Genomic DNA, 18,864 nt, shown 5'->3' with positions numbered 1-18,864 from the left:
TGCAGGTGATGTTATATCAACTGCAAATACATAGTTTAAGTCCTTAAGCTGACATTCCTCAGAAGAATTGCTTAAGTCTTCCACAGCATGTGTGCTGTACACATGTAGAGGAACAAAAACATAGAAAAGACAGACTTTTAAATATTGTCTGTACTGAAGTGTTGAATATAGATGACTCTATTGCTGCAAATACTGCAAAAATAGGCTATGATAGAACCCATTTCCATTGCTGACTCATATAGTTTTCCAGTATTTTCTAGTCCAGATGCTATATCATATCCACAGAGCAACATTTTAATAGTTTCTGTTTAATAATGTTAATCCCAGAATGACACACTGAAGTTGGGTACTGTGATTTTGAGCATAGTATTTTAAGACCTGTGCTTGAATTTTTTTTCCATTGAATAATTTCTGTATCAAAAGGATTGCATTTAAAAATATTCCATTTCTATAATCGAGTCATCTGAAGCTGCGGCAGAAGGTGCTGGCATCCTCACTGCACCTTCCCGGTTGTTTTAATGACGCAGTTCCTGAGCAAAGTCTCAAAATTGAATCTAGGTCAGAGTAAACCACCAGACTGTGTCCCCACAAACCTGGGCTCCTAATTGGCAGCTGGACAGCTGCTGTGTTTTACACATGAGGTCATATAGAAATTCAAGAAGATCGATGGCTCCCACACTGCAGGGATTCACTTTTACCTGTGCGCCACAGACAGATGCATTTCAGTATTGCTACATGATATGACTGGTAGAAGCAGGTGCTGGGCTGGAAACAAGCGCACAGCTGAAGAATAAGATCAGCTACCGGCTCACTGCAGGGCTTCATTTTTACCAGGCTGAGGTAAAACTGGAGCTCTGTTAGGAACAGTTAGGTTCCTGCTGTTTAAAGACAAGTTTTTAATTTGGCTAAAAATGTATCATTGCTCCTTTTGATTTGGCTCCATACGAGCATCCCTTTGACTTTTCTGTCTGACAACGGGCATGAAGCCTCCTGGGGGAAATGAAAGCTCCTAAACAGGAAGAAGATTGCACTTTTGTTTTCCTGGAAGCTGCTTTTAGGTTTCCCCAGGCAGGTGAAATGGATGCTGCTGGAACGACTGGAATAACTCTAATAAAAGGTAGAGAGAAATGGGTTTGCTTTTTGAAGCAGTTTAAGAGTTTCATAGGAAAGGTTTGGTGTTCGTCGTTGGGTTTCTCCAAATTTGAGAATGGATTTAGGAAAGGTCTAAACAGAAGAAGGAGACTCAATCGGGATCCAGAAATTTCTGAAAGGATTCTTTACCAATACAAGCGATGGGCATGATTAAACAAGAATGACAGAAGAAGAAAATATTACAGATGAATCCAGATCCAGATATTCGTCTTGTTCCAGGGACTTAGCTCATTCATGTTCTGAAAAGAATTTTACTGCCTTAAAAATTGTAAAGAGTCCTGATTCTGCATCCCTGCTTGGATGTAAACAAAGATGGCAATAACATTAATATCTCACACCTTGAATGGGATTACTATGAAGCTTTTAAGGCAAAGAAAACTAAAAGTAAGCACTTTTGAAACATCTTGACATAGGAACACTGAGATCTCCTGAGACGATGGTATTGTGCGACCACGTTGGTTTGAGACTGATGGAGTTTTGACTATAGTGTGAGATCTGTAATCTTCATAATTTGATATTTGAGAGGTACATAGCTTTTTGCAGATTTATGTACATTTTATGTACATCACCTGTTGGATGAGCACTTTTTTTGTCTTCCTTTTTTTGGCCCTTTCAGGGCAGTTCAGTGTTTGGTGTCTGTTGATTTTGGCAGACTTTGTTGACCACAAACAGTTGTGGTCTCTAAAGCTAATTGGAGCCTGTTGTGGCCTTCTTACAAGTATCTGATCAACAATATGACCTATATGCAGTGAAATTGTAGAATTTTATTTGGATGTTTGCCAACCTTCTAACCAATTTTGCTCACTTCGCTGATAACTTGGCATGTCACTCATCACAGATAGGGTGACTAGGTCCAATAAAACATGATGGAGGCCCAAATGCTAAAGGTAAGGCTTCAAAATGCGGAGCTCAGAAACAAAAGGGTGATGTCACAGTGGCTACATCCATCTTTTCTATACAATCTGTGTTATAGACCCCAAATGTTCCAGTGGGTACATACCTACCCGCTGCAGTGTAGGGAGATTTTTTTTTTTTTTCTTCAAGACAAACATTGGATGGAAATAAAGACAGAAGACAAACACGATACTTAACTTGAAACAGATTTGTTACGTCCCCCCGAAGGGGGTCTAGGCATGCGAGTGAGGGGACCAGTAACAAATGAGTCCAGAACAGAATGAAAGGGAAACAGACAGGTGTTTTTAGTAAATAAAATAGTCTTTATTATAGATAATCTTAACATAAAGAGCCGGCAACGCCGTTTTACCAATAACACTTGGAAAAAGGGAAAAAGGTTGCAACAACAAAGTACACAACAACCAAACAAAAACTCCACACCACGAGGAGGCACTTGCAGGGGCCCACAAGCTCACCCTGTCACTAACAGCAGCTGGCTTTACTGCTGCCAAGGCCCACACTACTCACGTAAAGCAGCTATACTGTTTCCACAACTCCACACTTCAGGCAGGATAACTACACCCCAAGAACACAAAGCAGAGAACACCCCACGTGGGAACACCAAAGAAAAACCACCCTGCTCACAGCTCATCCCCAGCTTAAATAGCCTCAGAGGTGATTGCCGACTGGATTCAGGTGGCAAACGAGGCTAACCAAGAGCAGCTGTGTCCTGGGGAGAGAGGAGAGTGAGAGAAACAGAGGGGGTAGGAGTGGCAAGAGAGGAGGAGGCGGAGAAAAACACCACGCCCACACAAGGGCAGTATCAGGAGGCCCAGCTAGGGCTGTAACACCCCCTCCCATAAATACAAACCAGTGGTTTGTCACAGAATGTCCTACCCAACTTTTAACCATATCACTTACCATGCACCATAATAACGGTTAGGCATAGCCTGCCGAATCCGCCAAGACCTTTTCGATGGGTCCAAAACACTGAATGGGGTTGGCTCAATTCCCTCAAAATAGTGTTTTGAGTGACAGCCAGATGTTTTTCGAGCCATTACATAAGGAGAGCCCAGCGGATAGCTAGAAGGCCTTACTGAAACACTTTTCAGGCACTTCTTTGCTAGGTCACGGCGACAGGCATGCTGGTTAGCCAGGGGTGCAGGTTGGAATGTTTGTGTCGTACACAATGTTTCACACTGCAGGTCATCTGGACCCGAAAGACGGTCAACAGGTGGCAGATTACAATTAGTTGATCTCTGACAGTGACCAAATGACACCACTGAGCAATTATGCTCCAATTGTTGCCTAGGACTGGCAACTTTGTCTGTTTGTGAACCACAGTTCACTCTTTTAAAAACAGATCGATTTTGCTTTGAGTTGGCTTTCATACAGTGAGCAATCAGGTGGCCAGGTTTGTGGCAGAAGAAGCAGAGCTTTGTTTTGGCTCTTGAAACCACGCCTGTATCGGCTTTGTTAGCTGGCACACTCCTAACTCTCAAGACTGACTGTTTCTGTTTGTAGGCCTCACAATTTGCTATTAAATGGCCAGACTTGAAACAGAAAAAACATTTTCGTTTTGCCTTGGAATGGGACACAAGTGCCTCACCCTTTGGGTACTGTGTAACTGGCACATTACTAACCTTCACTAGGTCATCGCGTCGGTCGTGCTTAATGACACTGGTTTTATGGATGAGGGCAAACTCATCAGCGAGTGTTGCAGCATGCTGTAATGAGGAAACCTGTTCACTGAGGTATACTGCAATCTGCTCGGAGATGCAGTTCTTAAATTCCTCCACCAGCATTAATTCACTCATCGACGCCAGGTCAGTAGCTTTGCTGGACACACACCACCCATCAAAAAGCACACTTTTCTTCCTTGCAAAATCTCGGTAGGATTGACCCTGTCCCCTTTTTAATCCCCGGAAACGCTGCCTATAAGCTTCTGGGACTAGATCATAAGCTAGCAGGATGGCACTTTTCAGCTTGTCATAATTCAGACTGTCCTGAGCTGACAATGAGGAACAAACTTCCTGAGCCTTACCTACCAGCTTACATCGTAGCAAAATAGCCCACGAATCCCGTGGCCAGTGCAAGGCTGTGGCTATATGCTCAAAGGACTCAAAATAACTGTCAACCTCAGTGTCGCGAAACACTGGAACCAGACTAATGTTTTTCCCCACATCAAATGGTGCCTCTGCCTGCAGAATAGAAGCAGTCGCAGGAAGGGAAGCCTGCTGGAGTTCCAACTGTCGCAACTTAACAGCTGTCTCCGCCTCCACCTTTTTCAATTCAACCTCCCTGGCTCTGGCAAGCTCTGCGTCTGAACGCTTAAGCTCCAACTCCTTCTTTAGCTGGAACTCCCTTTCATGATTCTCGCTTGGGGTGCGAGAGGTCCCGGGTTCAAATCCCGGACGAGCCCCCACATTGTTACGTCCCCCCGAAGGGGTCTAGGCATGCGAGTGAGGGGACCAGTAACAAATGAGTCCAGAACAGAATGAAAGGGAAACAGACAGGTGTTTTTAGTAAATAAAATAGTCTTTATTATAGATAATCTTAACATAAAGAGCCGGCAATGCCGTTTTATCAATAACACTTGGAAAAAGGGAAAAAGGTTGCAACAACAACCAAACAAAAACTCCACACCACGAGGAGGCACTTGCAGGGGCCCACAAGCTCACCCTGTCACTAACAGCAGCTGGCTTTACTGCTGCCAAGGCCCACACTACTCACGTAAAGCAGCTATACTGTTTCCACAACTCCACACTTCAGGCAGGATAACTACACCCCAAGAACACAAAGCAGAGACACCAGAGAACACCCCACGTGGGAACACCAGAGAAAAACCACCCTGCTCACAGCTCATCCCCAGTTTAAATAGCCTCAGAGGTGATTGCCGACTGGATTCAGGTGGCAAACGAGGCTAACCAAGAGCAGCTGTGTCCTGGGGAGAGAGGAGAGTGAGAGAAACAGAGGGGGTAGGAGTGGCAAGAGAGGAGGAGGCAGAGAAAAACATCACGCCCACACAAGGGCAGTATCAGGAGGCTCAGCTAGGGCTGTAACAATTTTACAGAAACAAGAAGTCAACATCCTTGTGTCCTTGTTTTTTCTCATTTAAACCTGTTAATGAATTTTAATAGTCATAACTTTAAACATCTCTCCTTCTCCTCTCTCACACACGCGCACGCGCATACTGAAGACTTTGCCCTTGCTCTAATTTGACCTGTGATTTGCTGGTAGTCTCATGGAAAAGAGGCAGAGCCAGCTCCTCTGTCCAATCTGAGCACAGCTCAACTCAGCATTGTGCATGGCAACCAGGAAGCTGTCACTAGGGAAAAAGATGCCAAACAGAGACGAGAAGAGCCATGTCAGCTTCCCGGACGCCTGAAAGGCCTGCTTCAGTTTTTCATTTCAGCTGAGACCTGATTTATTGTTGCAGCTTCCTGTTGCTGTTAATGTTTTACAGCAAAATTCAACATGTTTCTTTTATTTTTAATGAAACCTACTTTCAGACATATGTATTTTCCAGATAAAATTGAGACTCTATATCAGGTCTCTCTTCCTGGTTTCTGTCTGCATTTGTTGACTCACAGAAAACAGTTTTTTGGCACCGATACAGCAGAGAAAAATAATGTTTGCAGACCGACAGCAGTCGGAGAACACCTTCTTTTCCGTGTCTTTGCTGCCAGAACAAACATTGGAGTCTAACAGACGGCCGGACGAACAGTCTGTCAGCTCAGGCTGAAGCTGCAGGAGAAATTTCCAGCATCATCTGCTCACTCCTCCTCCTGCAGACAGACATAAGTGATGCAAGCTAGCGTTATAGCTAGGCAGCAGAAAAACCTAACAAATTGACTTTAATAAATAAAAAGATGGATACACAATACACAAGTCTATCGTTGTGAATATACAGAGTTTCATGCACTTGGTCTCTTGTGTTGGTTAGACATGATTAGTCATTTTAAAGTTCTTGATTGATTCACATGCAGACTTGAGCTTTTTAATGTCTTCAAGTGTATATTTCAGAAACTTTCTGCTTAATCAAATCGGTTAATTTTCTGTCCGCCAGCAAGCTAAACATGAAGAGGACTGGCCACTTCTGATGGTTCTTTCATGTCTGAGTGCTCTTTAAATAGAAAGGACCATGAATGAATATGAAACGGAGAAAGTGCTTCTCTCAGTCACCCCCCCACCCCCACCCCCACCCCACCACCACCACCACCACTCAGGATAAATAAAGACTGATGGTGAATTATGCAGTGTTCGTATTTATCACAGACGGGTGGGTTCAGTCAGTGCACAGGGGTTTCCTCTCAGCCTGCCTGCAAAGTCATGAAAGTCTCTGTCCTGTCCAATGAGCTGGGATGGCAGAGGCAGACAGATGGGATCTCCTGCTCTCATTTCATCTGCTGCTTTCTCTTCATCTCTGTGAGAGATACTGAATGTGTTGTTGTAGGAGAAGGACATGATGAAAGATAAGAGGCATGAGGAGGAGGACACAGCAGAGAATTTTTACAAGGAAATAGATTTTTGAACTGTAAAGCCTTGGTGCATGTCTTCTTTCTCAAGTCTAGAGTTTGAAAAGCTTTGGATAAATGCCAGCACACAGATTACTTTGAAAATTTATCACGTGTAATTAAAATCTACTAAAGAACTATTAACATTAATTTAAATTAATTATTGTAAAATAACGCTCATTCTCTGAAATTATTTTAACTAGCAACTGATTTGACGCTTTCCTACTTCTGTGGACATTATCCACATCTTTAAAATAAAAATAGAAAAAGTATTTTTATTTTTGAAGTCCAAAAAATTGCTAATCTAATTCCCACTTATGTCAAATGTGTCATGTTCATGGTTCTACAATTAATAGTTTTGGTTTCTTTAGCTGATTTTATCCATCATAACAAAAGTAAGGAGATAATGTTTTTATAACTCACCTGTTTAAATCGCATTAACCTTTAAATTTGCATTTAAAGGCGTGGGTTTTTGACTGACAGGTGAAGTGTGACTCAGACGGCTGCTAGCTGAGTGCTAAGCTTTTCGAGCATTTTTAGTGCAATTATCTGACCAATAATATGTCTGGTGTCAGGTTAATTGCCCTAACAGTCCATTCAAGAAGGCTGTGCTCCAGTTTATGTGAGTAAGGAGGATTTATTTTAGATGTTACTTAGTACTACCTAGTAAGCTCTATTTGTGCATTGCACAGACCTGCTAACAAGACTAGCTAGCATTAACGAATATGTTCGTTAATCTGGTCACTTCTGGCTCCAGAAAAAACAACATGGCGGGACCCAAAACACTAATGTTGAGGCTTCCAAACCAATGGGTGAGGTATAGCTTTAGAAAAATACTTTAGTTTAATGTGGTGTGGTGTACCTCAGGGTTCTGTACTGGGTCCACATCCACTAAGATTATCTCATACCACCAGTGTTGGGGAGTAACGGAATACATGTACCGCCGTTACATATTTAAAATACAAAATATGAGTAACTGTATTCCGTTACAGTTACCGTTTAAAAAGGTGGTATTTAGAATACAGTTACTTTGTTGAAATAAATGGATTACACGGCGGTACTTCCCTGTTTCATATTGTGGCGGGTCAGGCCTGTTTGGGTTTTGTTTGACAGCTACGTTCTGTTGTTCCAGGTGGCAGCGTTACGGTTGCCATGGTTACAGGGTGACGCTCTCTCTGCGTGTTTCCTGAGTGAGAGAGCGGCTTTTTGTTGTTGTTGTGCTAAGCTAATAGGCAGAATGCTACAGGTATAGCCCTAAAGAATGTAGCATCATAGGCAGTGTAGTCCGTGCTGCAGGGAGAATGGACTGCCATACACGTTATGTGTCTGTGAGCGAGGGAGGGAGAAAAAGGAAATGTACGAGCTGTCATCGAGCAAAAACGGGAGCTGGAAGCATGTAAATATAATAATAACCACTGCAGCCAAGAAGAGTGCCTGACGAGTAGTGATGTGCGGATCGATACTGAAATATCGATTCCTTCGATACCAGTCATTTATGTTCTAGAATCGATTCTCATATTAAAATATCGATATTTTAGTAATGTAGGGTAAATTTGTAGTTTATCATTAACAGGAACAGAGTGGAAAGAAACTATATCATTTGGATTGTCTACATTGGAAGGAACTACTTCCTCTTCCGCCTTTAATAGTCATGTGCGAAATAAGGCTCTATAAATGTGTCGCAGCCTCTGGCATGCGCACTCACAACAATGGCTGGGCGTAAATGGAGTCATGTGTGGACGTATTTTACCTCCACAAACAGCCAAGATGCGGTTTGTGATACATGTGGCAAGAAAGTGAGGTGTTGTGGCAACACTGTTTACCTCATCAAACACCTCAGAGTAAATCATATCACAGAATATGACGAGCGTATGTTGAGGCGAACTGAAGAGGAGGACAGGGACAGGTGCTGCTAGGGCGAGACAGACGTCTCTCACGGAGTCCTTTAATGCTGCAGGCAGGCAACATGCTCAAATGGCACACAACTTCAGTTTTCTGTATGATAATTTTGCATTATTAAGTGATAAGAACAAGTGATCTGATGTCCTGTAATCATTATGAAGCTATAATTTGAGATACAGTAAAAGATACAGTAAAAAAAAAAGAAATTTTGTACAAAGTATCGGTATCGGATCAGTATCGCCGATACCACCCTGAATTTTACTTGGTATCGGATCGGAAAGCAAATCGGTGGTATCGCACATCACTACTGACGAGCCCAGTTGTAAGTAAGCTATTAAGACTCGACTGTACACCGTGTTCGTGTTTTCCTCCAAAAACAAAATAAGTTCCGTTGGAGCAGCCTTTCAACGCCTCTCTCTGTCTGTCGCTAGCAAAATTGACCCAGACAACAAAGTAAAGCTAGTTTTCGGCTACGAGCCCGACACCGAACCGATGTATTAGCCAGAGGTCCCTTTACTACAGTTCGAAGCCGCCGACCTTCAGTAACAGTAATAAATCACAGCAATAGTACATTCATGTAGTTGTAAACAGCATGATAATATATTAAGTAATCCAAAGTATTCAGAATACATTACTCTCATTGAGTAACGTAACGGAATACGTTACAGAATACATTTTGGGACATGTATTCTGTATTCTGTAATGGAATACATTTTAAAAGTAACCTTCCCAACACTGCATACCACTTTCATAGAGATTATATTCAGTTGTATTGTATATGCTCATATGTGAAATCGCATATGCTGCTGCACTGAAAGTTCTTCCTCAGGGTTTTTTGTTCCTTTGCCATGATAATTAAAGGGCGATGGTGAATTATGCAGTGTTCATATTTGTCACAGTTGGTTGGGTTTAGTTGGTGAGCAGGGGTTTTCCTTCCTATACCACTGAGATTAAAAAGGTGCATCATTCATTAGAGCAGCTTCAGTCCAAGTCGATGCAGCAGCATACACCTGCTGGTCTGTCGGACTGTGGAAATTATCCGCTCCAGGAATTCTAATCTCTCTCTCTCTCTCCCCCCCCCCCCCCCCTTTTTTTTCCCTCTTCTCTCCACAGAATCATCTTCCAATGAGGCCTCACCTTTTCGCCACTTGGGTCGTTTCCCTCCATCTCTGTATGGTCATCAGGATGTGAACAAACTGCCAGAGTTCCAGCACCACCTCCATCATCATCGTCACCATCAGCACCCTGCCAGATTAGCCAAAGACCTACCTGATGGTCTGTTTCCTCAGGAGCCCGCCGGCCAGCAAAGCCTTAACCTGCTGGCACGACCACATCACGAGGTGCAGCCGGAGCATGCCGCTATATCCGCACGACATTTAGTTACTGTGGTGAGTAACCAGCCATTTGACATCAGCTGAATTCTTAGGATACATGTTATGTTGACACAAACTGAGGAGTGAGCGGAGTGTGAAAGGGTCTCAGTCTGGACATGAACACAGTCATATTAACTGTCCGTTGGGTTTACAGCTTGTCACGTTATGATTTTAGCATGTCATGATGTGTACTACCAAAACTGGGGATTAGAAGGGAATTTGGCTTTCTCTTATATCGATGCAGAAAAGTTCGTTTTTATAAATTCACCAGAATACAGAAAACTGAGTGTCTGTGCTGAAAAATGCATTCTTTCTAGCAGAGGATGTTTGGTTTCTGAAATATATTTCAGACACAGAAATGTTCCTTGCTTTAAGCCCTGGAAGTAAATCCGACCAACAGGAATCCATAGTGATGAAACGTCAGTTTGACAGCTGGTGAAATTCCAGCAGCTGAAGGCTGCAGATAAGGAATTTCTGGATGGTGTGAGTCAGTCGTCTTATTTTCCCACCGTTGATATGATTGTTGGATAAACGGGGTGAGGGAGGTTACAGGCAGCTCATGCTGAGAAGATCAGAGGTCGCAGTGAAGGGGCAGGAAGTGAATGATGGGTGAGATGTTGCTCTATCCACATCATGGGAGGAGGAGGAGAGATGCCTCACTCACTGTTGCTATGGTAACCTTGATCGTGTGTGTGTGTGTGTGTGTGCATGAGAGACCCACTTTACCTTCACAATGGGGTGGTTGCGTAACTCTGGGACAAACAGCAGTGACCTTCACAGCGATGCTGAGACAACGACACAGGTGGACGAATGAGGGAGATAGGCGGGTAAAAGATGGCAGTGCTAGACGACGATGTGATGACACCAACAAGCTCTCCTTATAAATAACGATGTTGGAAAGCCATAACACTTTTTTCTGTGACCCAGATTCTGACTGCAGGTTCAGCTGTGCTGTGTTCTCACACTGATGCTCAGGTGTGTTCCTCTCAGCAAAGAACACATTCATAAATCTTTTTTTGGACTATTTTTACTCTCATGAGGATTTTTTTTTTTCCAGCGGGTCTGTGGAAAAAAAAAATCTTTCATTTGCTTGTTGCTGCAACTGCATGAGTCATAGTATAAATGTGAATATTCATCCTGTGTCTGAAACAACTCGGGCAACTCTTCCTTTATAATAGCCGTCTTCTGATTGGCTGCTCTTCACTCGAGCAGAACGTGGAACAACTACTTGTAAAGCTTGTTTTTGCTGGGGTTTGATTGTAGTATTACTATTAGTAATTACCATTATTAGTGTTGTCCAGACTTCCTCACTATTGAACACAAGCAGCCACTTTTATTATATATGAGAAGCAGAGATCACCAGGGTGTGACTCTAGTTATAGGAGTTCATGTGTCATCATGTGAACACAGTAAAATATTTCCTGTACTATTTTTGTCTTCATTTACCATTTGCTTGCTCCCCACTGTACCACATATTGGATTTCATGATTGATTCCTTGTGTACGTCTTCAGAGCTGTGGTCAGTCATCTGATACTTGGTCTGATTCACAGCAGGCAGAGAGATTTATTTATAGGACAAACACTGCTGCTGATTCATTTAACTGAATCTCTACATCCCTGAAATGTGAAGTCTCGCTACCAACACTCCCACAATATTTCGCCAAGCAGTCAATGGTGTCATCGCCACAGATGCATTGTAGGAGTAGAGGCAATGTGGAGAAACCTCCAGTGGAAACTAAAAGACGGGCGAGGATGCTGAGAGCTTACAGATGGCTACCTGTCTGTCTCTGCAGCTCAGTCTCCCTCTGTGTTTGTTTTTGGATCAGTCTGCAGGATGCGGGGTCCTTCCAGCGGGGCATAGGTCACCCTTCACAATGCACAATGAATAAAACACACACAGACCAAAGCACAAGAACATTTGAAAGGACTGATTTGAGAAAATAATATGAAATCTAAATTTGTATTTAAGGAATTAACACATTCATGGGACCAGTTAAGCAGGGTCACATCAGCTGGTGTGAGCAGGTAATAAACATCATGAGATGTATTAAAATACAATACCACTTTTTGGTTAAAGTACGAAGAGTACATTATTGGACTCTGGCATTTCTTTTTTCTTTCGTAAGCAAGTGTTTATTTCCTTTGTGGTTTCCCAGTTAAACGCTTGTGTGTAATTTTAGTTTTAATTAAATTGTGCGGCTAATTTGTTGGTGAGTTATCTCTGACTGCCACTGGGCCACAGTCAGCCTGTTTTTGAGAGACGGTCAGATTTTCTGACACAATGACTTGATTTTTCAGCCCCTCATGTCCCCTGATGACCTTTCTGCTTTTATCAATGAGAAACTGCTGTGAGGCGCAGTGTACTCCCCGTGTGGTCACATGACCCATCCCTGCAGGCTGCTGCCGTGCCATCACTTCACCACTAATGGACGGAGAGTTTCTGTGACACAGTTGAGCCTCGCCGTACTCACACTGATCTAACTCTTTGGTGGCCACGGTGCATTAAAAAGCTCCGACAGCACAAACACAGTCCAGAGATCCAGCTCCGGGACTCCACTTACCTGAGTCTGTGTCACCATCCACCTTAAAGGTGTAGTTTCCTGTTTTTGTCAGTGGATGACAAAAAAATTAGGCCTGCTAGAACTTCACTGTTTACCTACGATTACTTACAGGCTGTTGCTCTGCGTTCTTTAGTCTAATAAAAGTGTGATGCGCATAAGCTTAAGACAAAAAATCGAGCCACCTACATTACCTACAAACCTGAAACTTCCCCTTCTCTCCGTCCACCCCCACAACTCCTACAGTTGCTGCTCTCAAACTCCTCTGCTGCACTTCTTGAATATGCAGACTTGCAAACCTCTTCCTGAATCTCATGTTGTTGTTATTATTCTGTTGTGTTATGTCAACATAATATGACTCAAGGAACATGCTATGATGGAAGCTGAGAGAGGCGGAGTGGTTGCGTAACTCCCAGATGGTACCCAGTCACCTCCTGTCTCTGCATCCCATCACATGCCTGGAAGACACTACTGTGTGTGTGTGTGTGTGTGTGTGTGTGTCTGTGTGTGTGGCCTTTGTTTCTCTGTCAGCTTCTCACTGCATGTGTGAGCTGGTTGTTGCACACAGATTCTGCTGTACTTCATATAAAAGTGCAACGGTTTACCACTTTAGCAGGATGTCTGATGCAAAAGGGGCACGTTGGAGGCGTCCCTCTGGGAAGGTGAAAAATCACTGGGTGAACAGTGCTGTCGTGTATTCTTATACAGTAACTACATCAGGGCTTTCACAGATGTGCAGTCAAACTTTTTCCTGGACACAGATTATTGAATTTTTCTTGTTGAGTGAGCTTGTTGAGCAAATGTTTAAACATGCAGACCCAAACGTACGTGTGTGTGTGTGTGTGTGTGTGTGTGTGTGTGTGTGTGTGTTTTAACTGCTGGTGGAGGGAACTTTGACACCACTTCAAACCCACAGAGATGAACATGATTCATCCACTGCTCTGCGTTTGCTCGGTTAACTCCTAAAGTCTGTCTACAGGTTTGCTTTGACGTTCATACTAGTGTGTCGTTGAGTATTTTTTAACTTTTAAATGCATAGTTTAAATCTTTAGTCAAGTGAGACTATTTTAGTCCCACTTCTCTTTATATTTAGTTATTTTATTTTACTACTTTAACAATATTAGCTAATTTTGAATTTGATGGCAATGGCACATTGCAGAATGGTTGGGACGGGAGCAACGAAAGGCTTGTAGCTGTTGGCATGATGACATTGTACATAATTTGGATTATTTCTTTATCTCGTCAAGATCCATGTCATGATTGTAAATTGTTTAAGCTGTACATTACTTTATGTTTGGGGTTGTTTTGTAGTCAACGTTTTGGTGCTTTTAGTTTGAAAGTCAAGTTCTCTTACAAGTGGCGCTAGTTTCCTCTTTGGGTAAAAAGAAGAAAAACACCCGTAAGCGCGCAGAAAGGATGGTTTTTATTGAAAGACATGTTAAGTGGACTTTAACTACACACGGTTAAACGGTTAAAGAAACCTCTCAAAGAAAGGCTCAAAAAGGAAATGGTGCAGCAGGTCAGAAACATGCTGGATTTAAAATGAGTGAAAATGAGTTCTACCAATCTACAAAATGGTGTCTACACATTGTAGAAAAAATTCAGTATAATGTTCATCAGTGTAAAATTGTAGAGACTGAATATCTCATCACTTATAGGACGACATGTCCTCAAAAGTTTCAGAAAATCTGGAGAAATCTCTGTGTGTAAAGGACAAAGCTAAAAATCAGTATTTGATGCCTCCAATCTTTGGGCCCTCAGGCGGCACTGCATTACAAACGGATGTTATCCACATCTGCAGGTTAAAGCTCTGTCATGCAAAGAAGAATCCAGATGAGCTGCTATCTTCTCTGGACTAAAATGGAGCGAAGCAAAGTGGAAAGTTAATGAAAAACGTGGACACTACTTCCAAACTAAAGAGAAGAGAGACCATCCGGTTTGTTATCAGTGCTCATGTCTTCATATTAGAGTGCAGTGCTGAACTGGCCTGCCTGTACTTCAGATCTTTCACCACCTGAGAACATCTGGAGCATCATGAAATCAGAAATACGACAAAGATCCGGAACTGCTAAGCAGCTAGAATCATGCTAGATTCCAGCTTTCTGGAGCTGCCAAAATTAAAATGACTTTTTAAAAATTTTTTTTTTTAAATGGTCTTTCTCTCAGGGTTTGTGATTTGCAAATCATTGCATTTTGAGTTCATTCCTGCTTCCTTTTTCCCTTTTTTTTTTATCCCTGGGCGCAGTTTTGTTTGTGTTGTGTTTTTATCATATTTTCCATGTGGGTGGCACCCCAAACCCTACCACCATTACTGCTTCCTGTACTCAAATTATTTTTATATCAATATACTGAAAGTCTTTACGTTAGTAAGTGAAACATTGTGTGTTAGCACTGCACTCTATACTGTTTACCAGCCTCTTACAGATTCATAAAGGGCCTTTGTATCCTAAAAATATTCAGATGAGTAATAATCAGCTCACTGTGCTGAGGAGAACCCCCCCCACACACACACACACATACACACACACACACCCACACACAGAGAAAATAACCAGTAAATGCAGTTATGATAAATATAATATAAACTAACAGAAATAAATTAAGTATATAAAAAAACTCTTCAAATAGAATAAGGAGATTTGATGTCCTGATACCACTCTGTGCTGATAAAAATACAACTGCAGTAATTTTTCTCAAAGGAAACAACACAAGCATGAATAATCTAACCTCATGTTATCCCACTCATTCAGCCGTGTGTGTCTGTGTGAGATCTCACTGAGCTTGAGGTCACGTGTCGCTCACGTTTTTCCCACCAGCGCTCTGCACAGAAGCTGCACAATGGAAGGAAAAAGAGACTGATGCAGATTCCACACGGAGACGGTTATTTAAAGAAAAAAAAATCATAATGTGATTAAATTCACGGTACAGAAAATATTACCAGCTCTGACTGAAGTTGTGTCAGTCTGAGTAATTAGGCGATGTCAAAATTAATTCTCTGCTTGGATTATTGTTTTGTTATCTCTGTTATTAATGATATTGCATATTTCTGTTAACCCTTTAAGACCTACCATAGAACCAAGTCCGCCAGAGCTGATATTATATTTTTACATGCTGTAGTGTCGTTTTTGGGAGCATTTCAAGTTGATATACATCAATACAACCATTAGAGCCCAAATTGTAATAATATGTCTGCATTAAGTGCATAGTAATTACATAAATTGCAAAAAAAATGCAATAAACTACAAAAAATGTAAAATATTTTTTGTTTTTTTTAACATATATTTCTAGTTGGAGAAATTTAAGAGGCTTATCCCTCAAAACTGTAAATACAAAAAAGTTGCACAAAATAGTTTCCCACCACAGGAAATTTATTTTGAGTGCCTTTATAGTTTTATTTTTGAAATACACCAATTTTTATATACTGCAGGAAAAACGAAAATAAATATTACAATGCCAATTTGCAAAAAAAACAGCATATGCATCAAAATAAATTTCCAGTAGTGCAATATGAGTCCTAAGCACCCCAGAAACGACACAGAAAGTCATAAAGTCAAACATAACTTTTAAAAACACAAGTATAGGCTCATGAGGCCCTGATAGTAAAAAAAACCTACATTTCCGCAAAATGACGTCACTTCCGGTTTCGGGCAGGACATGGCGGACATGCGATAGTTCGCACTGATGGACGTAGGAAGTGTTACAAACAGCTGATCGGATCGGCAAAGCGTGCTTCTGGAATATGTTTTTGTTGCTGCAAGTGCTTTTTATGCAGTTTTTGCAAAGCTATATGTGGAAGGAAACTGTAACTTAGGACAAGCTGATGGCATAACTCCTCCGGTTTCATATGCAATACAATTATTGCGCTAGTGATGGGTCGTTCGCGAACGAAATGGCTCTTAGAGCCGACTCTTTGAAGTGAACGACGCGAGCCGGCTCCTTATTGGGAGCCGTGAGGTTTTTTTTGTTTTTTTTTCTTTCTCTCACCCTCTCTCTCGCCCTTTTTTCCGCTAAACTCCGCATGCGCGGCCTGTACTTTGCGCTGGGCAGAGGGGGGAGGGGCGTTAGTTACACTCCCAGTAGCACAGGAACAGAGCCAGAGAGAAAGAGAGTGAGGGACAACGTCACATTAGAAAGGTATAGTAATCATCCGCTATTTTCAGTTGCAGATGATAAAGGATTCAGAAATCATGCAGGCCCATATGACAGAGAATGTGCATCTTCTTTTTGTTTTAATATTTAAATTTATATTTAATTGTGTTGTGGTTTGCAGTGTTTTGTGTTGTTTCACGTTAAATTTGTTTAAAAGGAAAAAGCTGAAAATTTAAATAGTTAAAAGTTTAAAATGTAAATAGTTGTTTTTTGTATTATATGATTTATTTATTACATTTTATGTGGAGTGAATAAATAAAGTATATTTATGGTGGACCTTAGAGACAAAGCACGTACAAACTCCAAAACACGTACAAACTCCTAAGCATGTACAAACTCCAAAACGCGTAAAAACTCCAAAACATGTAAAAACTCAGAAGCACGTACAAACTCCAAAACACGTAAAAACTCAGAAGCACGTACAAACTCCAAAACACGTAAAAACTCAGAAGCATGTACAAACTCCAAAACACGTAAAAACTCAGAAGCACGTACAAACTCCAAAACACGTAAAAACTCAGAAGCACGTACAAACTCAGAATCACGTACAAAAGACAACAGAAGTGCTCCAGGTTTCTAGGGCGAAGTGTTGAGCTTTTGTTACCTAGTGGCTACACAAGCCAGGAAGTATCAACAACTGGATTTGGTGTGTGGTAGTAACAGGTAAATGAACTTGTTTTTTAAATTATTTGAATAAATATGAGTGCTTGTCTATAAATACACAAACAATACACACATGCTTTCAATTGTGTAATTTAAGTGATCTGGGTAGCTCTGTTTTGGAAGTTCAGTAAAAGCTAGAAATGTGTTTTGGAGTTTGTATATGCTTTAGAGTTTGTACGTGCTTTGTTTCTAGGGGCCATATATAAACATATATAAATAAAACCACTTTTTTTACATTAGTAATTCCTTTTCTGCATAATTTTATATTATTGTTAATGATTAAATAATTAAAGCAACAAAACAACCTGAAGAGCCGGTTCGGAGCCGAAAGAGCCGGCTCTTTTTAGTGAGCCGAGCCGAAAGAGCCGGATCTCTAAAAAGAGCCGGAAATCCCATCACTATATTGCGCTAGCTTATGTGGTTGCAGTGTTACCGGGAATTAAAAATAGTTATGCAAAACGGAGCGTGCCCGCTCCGACCGGCTTTAAAGGGTTAAATACCCACCATTCTTGGCCTGACCTTTATACTCAACCCTTTTTGTTGGTTTTTCCTTTAATTTGTCATCCGACAAGGCAATATTATCCATATGCAGAAGAGGTATATGCATTTCAGCTCAGTTGAGTTTTATTTTTATAATGCCAACATTTGCTCCATGACGTTTTATACTGTAAGGTAAAGACTAGTGGTGGTCAGTCTGTCAAGCAATAGTTATAGCCAGCGATAGTTATAGCCAGCGATAGCGGTCCAAGTGGAGGAGCAGAGGAGTTTGCGGCATTTAAGCAGCCCTTTGCTGCCCAATCTGACCGGGCTAAAGCTATTACAAAAGCTACTGGTGTGTTTAGCTGCAGACGGGAGGCCGTATTCCCTTGTGCAAAACAAGGGGTTTAAACTATGATGAACGTGCTTAGCCACACTATGATATCCCGTTGCGCGTCCACTTTAGTGACAAGATTGTACCCAGGCATGTATGAGCAGGAAAAGTTATGTATAAGTTATGGCTGAACTGTCCCAGGCATCTTCTGTCGCCCAACTACAAATGGGTGGACCTCCAGGGCAACGGAAAGCCACGTGACCGTGACCGCTCATTATATCACAGCGGAGTGGTAGATACAAAGCCCTGTACTGCCCTATATTGCACCTTAATTTGTTTTTATATAATTCCGTGGACTGAGTCTTGAATTGAATGTTTTTAATAGGCAAAAAATACTTAAGTTAATGAGTAAATGGTAAAATTTTGTATTTTTTTTTTCTTTTCTTTGCTGATCCGAAAATTGATCTGATCCGTGACTTAAAACCGTGATCTGATCCGAACCGTGAGATTTTTGATCCATTGCACCACTAGTAAAGACCCTACCATAATGCAGAGGAAAGCCCCCAAAATCAACCCCCCATAAACAAGCACTTGGCAACAGTGAGAAGCAAAAACTCCCTGTGATGAACCTCCGGCAAGGCTCAGATAAACGTAGACACTGTGACCAAGACTACACCTTGTTACTGGAACCAGAAGTACCACATTTGGAGGAGTAGTTGGCTAATGCTAGCCTGCTTGGTTGGCTATACTGTGTCGATAGGCTGGAATTTCTTTCTTTGGATGGTCTGTTAGTACGATTTGCTGCCCAGCAGCCATATTATTGATCAGATAATTGCAAATAAAAG

At 41.7% G+C, this 18,864-nt stretch overlaps 1 protein-coding gene across 1 annotated transcript in view; it reads left to right on the top strand.

Annotated features, from left to right (window-relative positions):
* Positions 1-18,864, top strand: part of LOC146499235 (receptor-type tyrosine-protein phosphatase R-like) — a 49,806-nt gene that overhangs the window by 875 nt on the left and 30,067 nt on the right. Inside the window, exon 3 of the mRNA XM_085138129.1 lies at positions 9,579-9,853. Within this exon, the coding sequence (XP_084994255.1) occupies positions 9,579-9,853 (275 nt within the window). The remainder of the gene's footprint in view (positions 1-9,578; positions 9,854-18,864) is intronic.

Source organism: Neolamprologus multifasciatus, chromosome 17 (genome assembly GCF_963576455.1).
Source record: "Neolamprologus multifasciatus chromosome 17, fNeoMul1.2, whole genome shotgun sequence".
NCBI classification, from domain to species: domain Eukaryota; kingdom Metazoa; phylum Chordata; class Actinopteri; order Cichliformes; family Cichlidae; genus Neolamprologus; species Neolamprologus multifasciatus.
This window is presented reverse-complemented; position numbering and strand designations above follow the sequence as displayed.